A 13,260-nucleotide genomic window follows, 5' to 3' on the forward strand; every position below is an offset into this window, starting at 1 on the left:
AATTTGTACCATGTGCGGCAGTGGGCCGGCGAAACGATGTTTTATGATGTTTTATTAAACGATGACAGGTGGGCTGTCATTCGCCTGCCATGCCATCACTTTGCTGCTTCATTGCCCTGGGCGCCATATTTAAAGTCCAGCCACGCGTGCACATCTCAGTGCTTCCAGCCCACAGCAGCAGGGGAGATGCCCACGAAAGGCAAAAAGACTGCAGCCCCCAGGTTTAGTGACGTGTCACTGGAACGCCTTTTGGACTCCGTGGAGGGCCACCGCGATGTCCTCTACCCCCACTTTGGCCGCAGGAGGGGCAGCGGCATCACCAATTCAGCATGGCAGACGGTGATCAGTGCCAATGCTGCACAGAAGAGGTTGGCCATCCAATGCAGAAAGAGGATGAATGATCTCATCCGTGCTGCCAGGGGATAGCAACCATCTCATCACCTTAAACTCACACACTCAGCCCATCAGGCAGGCCTTATAATGATATGCAGATTTATTACAATGAGGTTCCCAACATCTGATAGCGGGAATGCAACCCACCATTGACGGGCTGAGCGGACGATCACAAACTGGTTTCACGCCGTTGTGAAACCGATTGTGCCATATTGTCCGCTCATGCCACCGAACACGTGTGACACTGGCAGGCATGGAAAATCTCAGCCTGTGTGTTGCTGGTAAATTACCATTTTACTGGTAAAATGACTACTAATTGATACAATACCAAGCTCACTTGGCTTCCCGTGGCTGCCAGGCAGAAGCAGGAACATACTGGCACTCCTGGCTGACATCATTTTTCCCAAATTCCTGGTTCCCCCCTCCCCAGCCCCAGCCCACATCCCCCTGCCCCCCCACCGGCCACCACTAGCCTTCAAGAGCCTGGTAAAACCTCCCCTGGCTCTCAGTATTTTGTAGTGACAGGGTTCCAATAGTGCTTCAATCTGAAACATCTACTCGGGCAGGGAGAATGTGCAGTGAATGAAAATTAGTACAATTTTCATTAATTTTTAAACTTGCTGCAGTCAGTATTGTAATATTGGGAATTAAGTCTCTTAATGTGAATAACGGACAATCGTTTTGAGATATGGTAATATTGTTTTATTAAAAATGTCTGTGCAGATTTATCACACTCTTTATTACAAAGTGTAACAAAGTATTTACAGGCCACAAAATCAGGGCATTCAGCCCAACATGTTCATGCCAGTATTCATGCTCCACATGATCCTCTATCCCATCCTTCTTATCTAATCCCATCAACATATTCTTCCATTCCTGTCTCCTACATGTGTTTTTTGAACTTCCCTTAAATGTATCCATACTATACACCTCAGCTACTCCATGTGACTGTGTGTTCCACATTCTAACCACTCTCTGGGTAAAGACATTTCTCTTGAATTCCCTATTGTATTTATTAGAGACTATCTTATATTTATTGCCCATGGTTCTGGTCTCACCAATAAGTGGAAACATCTTCTCCATCTCTACCCCTATCAGCTCTTTCATATTCTTGAAGAACTCTATCAAGTCACCTCTTAGTCTTATCTTCTCCAAGGAGTCACAGCTTGTTCAATCTTTCCTATAGATATAATCTCACAGTGCTTGTATCGTTCTGGTAAATCTTTTTTGCACTTTCTTCAGTGCCTCTATATCATGTTATAATTGGGAAACCAGAACTGCTCACGTGTGGTCAATTCAAGTTTCTATACAAGTTTAATAGAATCACAGAATTGTTACAGTGCAGTTGGAGACAATTCGACCCATTGTGTCTGCACTGGCTCTTTTAGTGCCATCCTTCCGCCTTCTCCCCATAGCCCTGCACATTCTTCCTCTTCAAATAACAGTCTAATTCCCTCCTGAATGCTTGAGTTGAACCTGCCTCCACCACACTCTCAGGCAGGGCATTCCAGACCCTAACCACTCGCTGTGTGAAAAAGTTTTTTCTCATATCGCTTTTGCTTCTTTTGCAAATTACTTCAACTCTGTGCCGTCTCATTCTCGATCCTTTCATGAGTGGGAACAGTTTCTCCCTATCTACTCTGTCCAGACCCCTCATGATTTTGAATAGCTCCATCAAATCTCCTCTTAACCCTCTCCTCTCCAAGGAAAACAGTCTTAACTTCTCCAATCTACTTTATAACTGAAATTCCTCGTCCCTGGAACCATTGTTTTGAAACTTTTCTGCACTCTCTCCAGTGCCTTTTCATTCTTCCTAAAGTGTGGTGTCTGGAACTGGATGCAATACTCCAGCTAAGGCTGCACCAGTGTCTTATACAAGTTCAAAATATCCTCCTTGCTCTTGTACTCTATGCCCCTATTAATAAAGACTAGGATGCTGTATGCTTTATTAATCACGCTCTCAACCTGTCCTGCTACCTTCAATGACTTTGTGCACATATACACCCAGGTGCCTTTGCTCCTGCACCACCTTTGGAATTGTACCCTTTATTTTATATTGTCTTTCTATGCTCTTCCTACCGAAATGAATCACTGTCCGGCCATTACACCAATTTGTTTATGTCCTCCTCACAACTTCTCTGCTTTTCCTTTCTATCTCTCTAGGAATGAACTGGTGTTTTGCTTCTTTTATGTCCTGACTAACCTTCACCATTGTGAAGCTTTTGGGACAGAAACAACTTTAGCCAGAGACCTTTAGAATTAGAACAGCACAAACTTTATTACCTCTTCCTAGCAGACACTCTCTGCTGGTACTTGTGGGAAGCCTCAAGTGGACAAAATGTCCAATGCAATTTTCAATATGCTACAGTCACTGCTTTTATTGACCGTTGTATCTATAGCTCCCGGGTGTCTTTTTTCCTCTTCCCCATTTAGACACTTATTTTCCCAGGTATAATTGGTCTCTTTATTCTTCCTACCAAAATGTACCATCTCGCACTTATCTACAATGAAGTTCATTTGTCAAATACACCTTCATTCTGGTTATATACCTTGAATATTTATGCTCCTCTGGGTTATAGTGGATTGCTGAACTCTGTTGCGGGTGCCTGGGGCTGAATATGGGCAATTATCTGTTCCACACACATGGGCCTGAATTTTACCCTTGGTGGGCACGTGCGATCGGTGGGCCCGGGGCCGGTTGGGAAATGGACCGCCGACTGCGATTGGCCGCCGACCGTGGTTCCCCTCTGGATGGCCAATTAACGGCCAGCCAGCGTGAAACGCGAGCTGAAAAACTCAGCGCTGCGGGGGTGGGGGCGGGAAGAGGGCGGGTGATGACATCACTGCGGGTGCGGGTGAGCACTGCGAGAGAGCTCCCTGAAGGCAGACAACTGCCTCAGGGAGCTGCAGACCTTCAAATGATTAAATAAAGGTTTAAAACGCTGTCAAAAAATGTCCATGCATCACAATCAAGCGCCTGATAATATACCTAATAAAAATGCTGTCCACAGAAAAATGTTTTAATTTTATTTCATAATGGAGGTTTCATCCCGCCCTTGGATGAAGTTTGATGAAAAATATAAAGGCCGCCGGGCCGATTCACCTGTCCGCCAACCATAAGGTTGAACAGGCCATGAAAAACCAGAGACAATTGCGCCGTTAGTGGGCTTAATTGCCCTATTAATTGTCGGCGGGCACACTTCCGACTTTTGCGCCCGCCCGCCGAGCGAAATATCGCACAAGCACGCAATGACATTGGGACACCCGCCTGATTGGGTCGGGTGCACACTTGCCTGCAGAACATAAAATTCTACCATATGATCATCATCCAAAGCAATGGTTCATGCATCAGGCAGATCAAGGTGTGGATTCAGGATCACGAACACCCATGCTTTACGAAGGGATGCTAAAGCTTGCAGCCCCCTCTGCCCGGGAATATGGATTTGAAATTGCACAACACTATTGAAAGGAAAGCAGTGGAGGTCCTTTGGCATCCATCCCTGATTTCCTCTCTGAACCGACAGCAACTGGCCATTCGTCACAGATGCTGTTTGTGGGATCTTGCTCTGCACAAAGTGGCTGCCACATTTGCACACAGTCCCCCCAGCTGCAAAGTAGTTCATTGTATGTGAAACGCTCAGAGACGTTTCAGGGCAATAAGATAAACATAAATTTTTCCTGGGCTAGAATTTGCTGAGGCACCCACAAACTGTTGGGGTACATAACTGTATAACGTGGGGGTGCCGCAGATTCATTTTAAACCTCACTCGCTGTCTGAAGCTTTAAATGGGGGAAACTCTGGCTTTAAGATGCTGCAAACCGTACGCTTCCCATTGGTTGCTGGAGGCGGGAGTGAAATCTGGAATTGTTTGCCAGTAAAATCTAATCTGCTTCACCAAAATCAGGACCTTGAAATATTTCCATTAACTTTTCAGAGAAAAAAATGAATAAAGCCTTTCCACCGTATTTAACTTTCTGTGAAGAGAGACTTGGTGATAAAGATGTGTGGCTGACTGGATGAGAGATGACTGCCAAACAGGAGTTGAATCAATCCCTCGGCAGACGCAGAGTCATAGAATGAAACAGCACAGAAGGAGGCCACAGTAGGAGATTGACAGGGCTGCTGCTGATACTGTTGAAGCTGATATGTTTCAAAACATTCGGGAGGTTCGCAATGTTCCCACTAATCCAATCATTTCTATAAAGGGCAAGTTCAAGAGACTGAACAAATTTTATTTTAACATAACAGAACACACTCCTTCAATACTGGGTTCCCAGCACAAATTCATTCTTATCAATTGATCTCAATATTAAAATGCAAACCTCTGAATGCTTTCCATTGAATGATACCAGGCTTTAAAATTGGAAGAGAAAATTGACAGGTTGGACCATCACAGGCGGCTATTATTTGCAACATTCATATGAGCAGACACAATCGACGGGGCAGAAAAAGGCAAGCTGGGCAATCAAGCCATACCTCATGGAAGCTGAGCTGTTGTGACAAAATACTCCCAAAGTGCCCTCCCAACCACTGCTCCCTGCAATCCAGCCCCAAAAGCCATGTAATCTCCTGGGAGGGGTAAAGAAAAAGCCCAGGGACAATAAGGGAAAAAAAGTACTCTGGAAAATACCCCTCTGACCCCCTGAGGTGATCTCAACTGGTTTGGAAGAACACAACTATCTTCTATATGAGTCATCTAGCTCCCTCTGGAAGGCACACAGAGAGCCAGCGGTCACTACGTTAGCTGGATTCTAGAGGCTCACTGCTCTCTGGGAAATGACGACCCACCAACATCCAATCCATTCCTATCTTACACAGTGTAAACTCATGTACCTGGACCTGCCCAATCTATTAAACTGGATTCATCTGTCAATAGGGATGTTATCCAGGCCTTTAATTATGTTATAGGCCTCTATCAGGTCACCTCTTTTTATGCTACTCTAAAGTAATTAGGCCCTTAAACCTACTCGAGTAGTTGGTTATCCGTGCTGAGTGAGCTGATGTCAACCAGGATAACGGTTGGGACACCACAACTGGCCTCAATGCCCCTGGCCTCACAAGGGGGAAATTCAGGCAGGATTCCAGCTCCTGATTACGATATAGTGGCACCTGCACAAACAGATATTGGCTACGAAGAGATTTGGGCTGGGCTGTGATGCCACCTATGGTCGAATAGTCAACCACACTCTTGATTTTAACTAGGCCTGCCCCGTATAAACAGGGAGGGTGGATTAGTTACCGTGGCGATTGAGAGGATTTTGAAAATTTGTTCAGAAGGGCTGCCTTTAAATTCAAACCTTAGCTCAAAGACATCAGCGAGGTTTTAATAACAGCGGGATACCCTCAGGTTGCAAGGGCCACCAGTGAGACCTGCGGGAAGCAGCACAGGTGGCCGAAGAGGCCTAGCTAAATAATTTTTGTCAAACGTTTCTGAGGATTCTTTGTGGGCCAGAAGCGGGAGTGCTGCCCCCGAGCCTCACAGGGAGCCCTCGGGCCTCCCCATCCCTGACGATCCCTCCCCACATTTCTCCCCCCAGATCCCCACTGGCAATTCTTAGGAGAACCCCTCCTCTCCCAGCGCTCAGTCTTGTGCTTGGAACCATTCCTTTGGGTCCCTGGTGGTATGTGCCCCCTGCCGGATGTTTCCTTCCTGCCTGTTGAATCATACATCATTCCTGCTGACTTTGGGTGGGAGACAGTTCAGACAAATATAATCAAGGCCTCCTACTTAAAAATATCCCAGGCCTCTTGCTGAGGCCTCATGGGTGGGGTCACCCACCCAGCCTGAACTGGGCCCAAGTTAAAATTGGGGATTCCCAGTCCAGGCCCAAACTTGGACCAGGTACTTGAAGGTGCCTGTGGCACTGCCTTTAGGAGATGAGGAATTAGAATGGGAAGTAAAGTAGTCAGTCCACAGTGATTTTAACCAACAGAAGAGTGATGGTACTTTCCGACCAAGTTACTATCTCCATTAACACCTTTGAGGAATCTTTGATGTAGAATTTGAGCTTCAGTAGTAAGGCTTCAGACGTCTGTTATTACCCCCGCCTGATACTGAGCTTTACTGACATTAACGGAGCTGAGCGGTTGGTTATTGCCACTGGTTAAAATTTGAGGACAGGCTAGAAATGTCGAGGGAATTCGATGTGATGAAGAATCTCAGCCATTATGAAACCTCCACACACACACAAGTGACAATAGTTCCAAACATTCTCACTGGTAGCAACAGTCTGTCACTGATACATTCACTCTGATCACAGAACAATACAGAATGATGCAGCACAGTAAGAGGCCATTTGGCCCATTGTACCTGTACTATATCCTGAGTCAAAGAGCCAGCCGCTATTTTAGGCCATCACTGAAAATACACAATTGGCTGCTGTTGGACTCAGTGGGAGGTTACATTTAGACTGGCAGTTAGGTGGCAGTTGGCTGAGCTGTGAATTGCGGCCGGCACGACTCCTGTTCGAGTCTGAGCTACAAATCACTCTCTACCAGGTCAACATCCATCTGTTAACTGACACAAGCAAAGAAATCTGGTCATTCACTTCATTGCTGTGCGTGTTGGACTGTGCTGTGGTCGCATTAACGGCTGCCCTGTTTGCTTACAAACAATGACTACAGCTGAATGGTTAATCATCAGCTGGGAAGTGCATTGAATGCTCTGAGGATGTGAAGGGCTCTATATTAATGCAAGTTCTTCGTTTGTTTCCCAGGAAAGGCTCAACAGAACCCCATGAGAAATTTATAAACCCGGCTCCTCATTGGATCTGCGTAGGTAGGGTAGTAGCACGAAAACCTTGGAATTAGTTACAATGCTGTGACTGGGGAGGGGAGATTGTGGTAGCATCTCCCTGGATGAATGAACTAGGCTGTACTCTCTTCCACACTGACTGTGGTCTGTGATCACAGTATAAAATAAACAGTGTCACTGGGCCTATCGTACAGTTACAGGAGAAAATTAAATGAAAAATCCTCTCAGGCAGTTGAGGCCTTGAGATTTGAACCTATTAAGCAGTGACCCTGAGCTTCAATACTGCCTGTAAGTCAGCAGGTTTTCCAATACAGCGTGAGGCCTAAATTGTAGCTAATGTGCCATTAATACCCAAACGCTCTACTGTTTGACAGAATCAGGACACAGATATCCCAGCCCCCAATCTACTTCTCAACAGACTTCTGTCACTAAACTGTCCACAATTCCGCCCTGATTAGCAGTAAATTGGCAGCCGCATTGCTGCAGGAACACACAAAGGAGCAGGGCAGGGAACGTTTTAGTTTACACCGAACCTGTTCTTTACTTAACTTGAGGATGCTTGGCTCTGGGCTGGGGGTGGGTGGGTAAATTAATATTTCTCAGTCTGGCACTGATATCCTGACTATGAGGTACATAAATCACAATTCAATACCCAATAACGACAATAAACTTGTATTTATATAGTGCCTTTAACATAGGGAATGTGCCAAGGGCTTCACTGAAGCATTATCAAACAAAATTTGACACTGCATTACTAAAGGAGATATCAGGATTGGTTATCAAAAGCTTGGTCAGAGAGGTAGGTTTTAAGGAGCATCTTAAAAGAGCAGAGATGCAGAGATGTTTAGGGAAAGAATTCCAGAGCTTAGTGCCTTGAAAACTGACGGCAAGACCACCAATGTTGGAGCGATGAAAACTGGGAATGCACAAGAGGCCAGGAATGGAGGAGGGCAGATATCTCGGAGGGTTGCGGGGCTGGAGGAGGTGACAGGGATTGGGAGGGACCAGGACATGGAGAGACTTGACCACAAGAATGTGAATTTTAAATCAAGTCATTGCTGGACTGGGGGTCCACATAGGTCAGCGAGTACAGGGATGATGGGTGAACGGGACTAGGTGTGAGTCAGGATGCAGGAAAGAGAGTTTTGGATAACTTGAATTTTATGGTAGGTGCATAGTGGGAGGCTGGCCTGGAGAGCATTGGAATAGTCGAGTCAAGGTAACAGAGGGATAATAACAGTTACACCAGCGTGCATAAAACCGTAATTCTGTTGCTGGTTTGGATTCTGATTTTTAGTTTTACTTTTTTATATGAAGCTTGAAACCTTTAGATTTTTAAAAAATCTGTTCTCGGGATGTGTGTGACACTGCCAAAGCTGCATTTACCATGTGTGGGCCTTCTTGCTTTGTTTTATAAGTGAGGAGCTCATGATTCCCCTTCAGTGGACATTAAATCAGTTACATAGGATTGAATTTTCATGGAGTTTAAAGGGCTCTGGAGCCATTTTAAAATAGCGGGTGGGACTCGATTCTGGGATTCCTGCCCCCATTCCCGGTGTCTCCAATTTTTGCTGGCACGGGATAAAGATGCGAGTAGTGAGGCAACCTGGCCTTCTCCATTGCGGGGGTAGGCATCTCCTAGCTCTCTCACAATTTTTGTGCATTCGGCCAGCTTCTCCATGACTCATGGTTCATGGATCTCAGAGAAGTTGCGAACCATTGTCTGGATTCAGGAACCTTTTGCACGGTAACTTCAACAGGTCTTAACCATGCCCTCCCTGCCATGCCAACTCATGCCCTTCCACTCACCCCCATGGCCCCTTAATACCCTCCATACAAACTCCTGACTCTTCCATGCACATTCACTCACTATACACTTGTACAGAGCCAATGAAACCTATAGTATCAATCATATGTGTGAAACTGCTTAGAAAAAAAACACCCATTCATATTTTTTTCAAAAACTGGTATTCCTACCATATAAAAGTGCCAATCAAACAGACCATTAAAGTATCAATAACAGAAACTTTAAGCACTTCACATCTCTTAATCTTGTACAAATAAACACTGAGACATTGACAAAGGAGATCACAGAAAAATAACTTATTATAACCTCATTCAAATGTCAATCAAGCAAAATCAACATTTCTCTGCACCTGTGTAAACAAACTCACTCACATAAGCCTTTTATAAGAATATGGCCTCTCAGTCAAACATGCTTTATGAGGGTTGTCTCAATATTTATCATTATCACATTGCTGTTTGTGGGAGCTTGCTGTGTGCAGACTGGCTGCTGCATTTCCTACATTACAACAGTGACTACACTTGAAAAGTAATTCATTGTCTGCAAAGCACTGTGAGACGTCCAGTGGCCGTGAACAGCGCTATATAAATGAAGGTCTTTATTTTATACACAATTTTTAAAATGTTGTTTTGTGATTTTATTTTTCCCCTTGATAAGTGGTGGAAACTTCGGGCTTCTGCTTCGGCCGTGTCGACATCACAGATTAACATCTGTATTCCGCCAACATTTGTATTGTTAGCACAAGTTAACCAGACACGACCTGCTGAGATGGTACTTCTGATAGTGGAAAGACTTATAAATCTAGAGATGGGTCTTGAAGATTTCAAGTGATGGGGCTGTGAGTATTTCCTTACAAAGTAAAAGCTCTGTACATCACCATCAAGCACTTATCTGCCTTGCAAAGCACAAGCTAAATGCAGAGTAAAATTCCCTCCATTTTGTCCCAAGAATATACTTTGGCCTCAACCTCAGCAGACCTCCCCCATGTGCACAAGTAGGACACATCTCCATATCCCGCCTGTCACTCTGTGGTCTCCCTGAATAAAGTTGCCAATTTTATGCAAACTGCGGGGCATCATTTTGTGCGGTGGTTCTCTGTCCATTGGGCAGACTGCTCAACCTCACATACACCAGGCACAGGAGACTTGCATACTATCTGCTTAGGCTGGATTGAAAGTTAGGTTGCAAAAGTGAAATACACTGCCATATCTAATCCCCTTTTTTATCATGTAATATGTGGTGAGCCTGCATTAGGGTTACGGTTAGGGTTAGTTTAGACTAGGGTCTTGGTCGAGTGGAAAATGGGAGGGGGACATCCATGAGTATCTTTGTCAATGTTTTCCCCAACGTTGGAATCTTCACATGTTTTTATTATGTTTCAAATCTGATTTTGAGAGGCAGGTGAGCAGGGTGAGCGAGGAACTGACATACCACTGTATCTCGGAGAATGTTTTCATGCAAGGAAATGGGAGAGGAAGGTTTTTGACCCTCAGGTGCAGTACTGAGGGAAAACATGTTACACCGAGACCTTTTCTGCTCTCTCAGGTGGACGTAAAAGATCGCACAGCACAATTTCGAAGAAGAGCAGGAGAGTTATTCCCGGTGTTCTGGCCAATCTTTACCCCTCAATCAACATCACAAAAAACAGATTATCTGGTCATAATCATACTGCTGTTTGTGGGAGCTTGGTGTGTGCAAATTGGCTGCTGCTTTCCTACATTACAACAGTGACTACACTTCAAAAGCATTTCATTGTCTGTAAAGCTCTGTGACACGTGCAGTAGCTGTGAAAGACGTTATATAAATGCACGTCTCTCTTTTTTATATATGATTGGGAGCTAAAAGAAATGAAAAATAATCAGTTGGGGAGGAAAAATGCATTGAGACTTTAAACACTTTAAACAAGGGAAAACAAATGAACAAACAAAATGTAATTGTAAAGATGTGGCTGACAGTGTAATACTTGTGTTGTGCAAATGGTTCTGTAGGGCAGTCTGCCAGGCAGCACTACCACATTAAAGTTAAATACTTAATGGAATATTTTACTGATACCTGCTGATTTACCTGCACGCCCCAACGGATGCCCCGGTGCCTTTAACAGCTTGACAGTACCCAGTCCTACCTGGCAGGGTTGATGATTAAGTTTAGCTCTTCAAAGAGATGCCGCCTGATAATGTGCTTGTTGCTGGGAATTCCTAGGGCCGTTGCCATGGCTTCCGAGTTAAAGGTCGGTTCAAGGACGAGCACTGCACCATGGATACCGCTATTCAGAAGGTTGTCTGCATATTCCTGATTAGGACAGAAAAAAGGCCCAGGCTATGATGAGTGAGCATTGTGAAAACTCTCTGACAGTCACAGGCAACAATAAAGGAGAGTTAAAGAGGAAAGGAGGAGTGCATTTTATTCAAAGTACACGTCCATTCTATATTTTAACGACTATATGTTTTGGGAGGTTATATTACCACAGGTTTAACTGAATGGCGAGCTGTCGAGTTGCTTGCTGACATTCCTGCCAGGGAGTCCTCGAGCAGCACCATAGAGAACACGAGAGGCTGGGAGTTGATCCAGAGCCACACATATAGCTTCCAGCTGGGTGCGCTTGCAGTAACTCGCCTGGTATTGAGTGCCTCTGACCTGAGACAAATCCAAAGTTGCATTCCCCATCCTCAACCTCACCCCTTCCCCCATAAAGGAAACACTAGGGGCAATGGTGGCTTTGCATGATAGCGTAAACTGAGCGATAGCAAGTCGGCAGTCCGATTTCCATCTGCTCCCATTTTTATTTCCGGAGCTATCAGCTGACCGCAAGGTCAGGAAAACCTGAGGGAGGCCTACATGACAGTTCCTGCCTGTTGCCTGCCACCCTGATGATAGTAAACTCTCAGATGGGCTGCTATGTTGGGGGATGCTGGGGGTGGGGGGGCATCCCGTTCCTAAGGAGAGGCAAACTGGAAAAAAAGGATTTAGGGCTCCGTGAAAGCTTGCCGATTTCCAACCACACATCCTCTCAGGCGGTGGAAGGGCAGCTACAGTCGTGGAGCCAGCAGATATTAGAATATGTGGCATCTGTTTGCTTTCTCAATGTCTGTCAGTTTTGTTCAGCACGTCTACATTCACTCCAGAGAGTGAGCACATTAGCAAGACTCATTAAGGAGCACTGCACTGTCAGAAGTGTCATCCTTCATGTGAGACAATGATTGTTCCAAGGCCCTGCGTGCAGTCGATGTTGAAGATCCCCTGGCACTCTTCGGGGAAGAGATATGATTCTCCTCGTGCCCCCTGGCCAACATTGCTCCCTCAACCAAAGCCATCCAAATCTATTAATGAAAAATAAAATGCTGCATTTTGAAAACAGAGAAACAGAAAATGCTGTCACCACCCATCGAGAGAAAAGGTAGGTTAGCATCCAAGGTCTGTCAGAAAAAGAAGCTCTCAGTTCTCAGAAAGGATCACACCCTGAGGTGTTAACAACAACTCGTATTTATATAGTGCCTTTATTATACAGAAAAAAAAGTCCCAAGGCACTTCACTGGAGCGTTAGCAAACAAACATTGACACCGAGCCGCATAAGGAGATATTGGGATAGGAGGAAAGGAAGAGAAGCGGAGATATGTAGGGAGGTGGTGACTGACCTATTGTGCCATCCACTCAAAAAAAAACTGGCTTTAGATTTTCCAGGTGAACATCTTCACTGGGTACATGAGTGACAATGTTGAATAATTTATTTCCTTTATTTTTACAGTTTACAATATGCCCAGCCACATATTTGGGGAAGTATTGTATATTCCCCTCCACATCTTGGCAGGATGAGATGTGGGAAGATCCTGATGCAACTTCAGCAGCGAATCTGTTCATTCATGCGTATCATTTATTGCTTGCAGATTCTTTCTCTGTATCAATTAGTGCAGATTTTAATCGCTCCACCATTGGTGGCCGTGCCTTCAGTTGCCTAAGCCCTTAACTCTGGAATTCCTTTTCTGCGCCTCTCTAGCTCTCTACCTTGCTTTCCTTCTTTAAGACACTCCTTAAAGTCTACCTCTTTGACCAAGCTTTGTGTCATCTGACCTAATATCTCCTTATGTGGCTCCATGTCACATTTTGTCTTACAAAGCTCCTGTGAAGCGCCTTGGAACGTTTAACCATGTTCAAGGTGCTATATAAATGTAAGTTGTTGTTGTAGCTGCCACGCCTTCCTGAATTGACTCATGGCTGTGAAGTATTTTGGAGAGTCCTGAGGAGGAGATGGACTACTAGATAAATACAAAATATTTCTTTATTTGCCAGAGGCTGAAACGAGCCAACGTTTGC

General features: G+C 45.0%; 1 protein-coding gene across 10 annotated transcripts in view; it reads right to left on the reverse strand.

Annotated features, from left to right (window-relative positions):
* LOC144690556 (kazrin-like) overlaps positions 1-13,260 on the reverse strand; it is a 536,288-nt gene that overhangs the window by 32,254 nt on the left and 490,774 nt on the right. For all 10 annotated transcript variants that reach the window (XM_078558154.1, XM_078558155.1, XM_078558157.1 and 7 more), the window contains one exon: positions 11,075-11,241. In XM_078558154.1, coding sequence (XP_078414280.1) covers positions 11,075-11,241 — 167 coding nt within the window. The remainder of the gene's footprint in view (positions 1-11,074; positions 11,242-13,260) is intronic.

Source organism: Cetorhinus maximus, chromosome 15 (assembly GCF_964194155.1).
Source record: "Cetorhinus maximus chromosome 15, sCetMax3.hap1.1, whole genome shotgun sequence".
Taxonomy (NCBI): domain Eukaryota; kingdom Metazoa; phylum Chordata; class Chondrichthyes; order Lamniformes; family Cetorhinidae; genus Cetorhinus; species Cetorhinus maximus.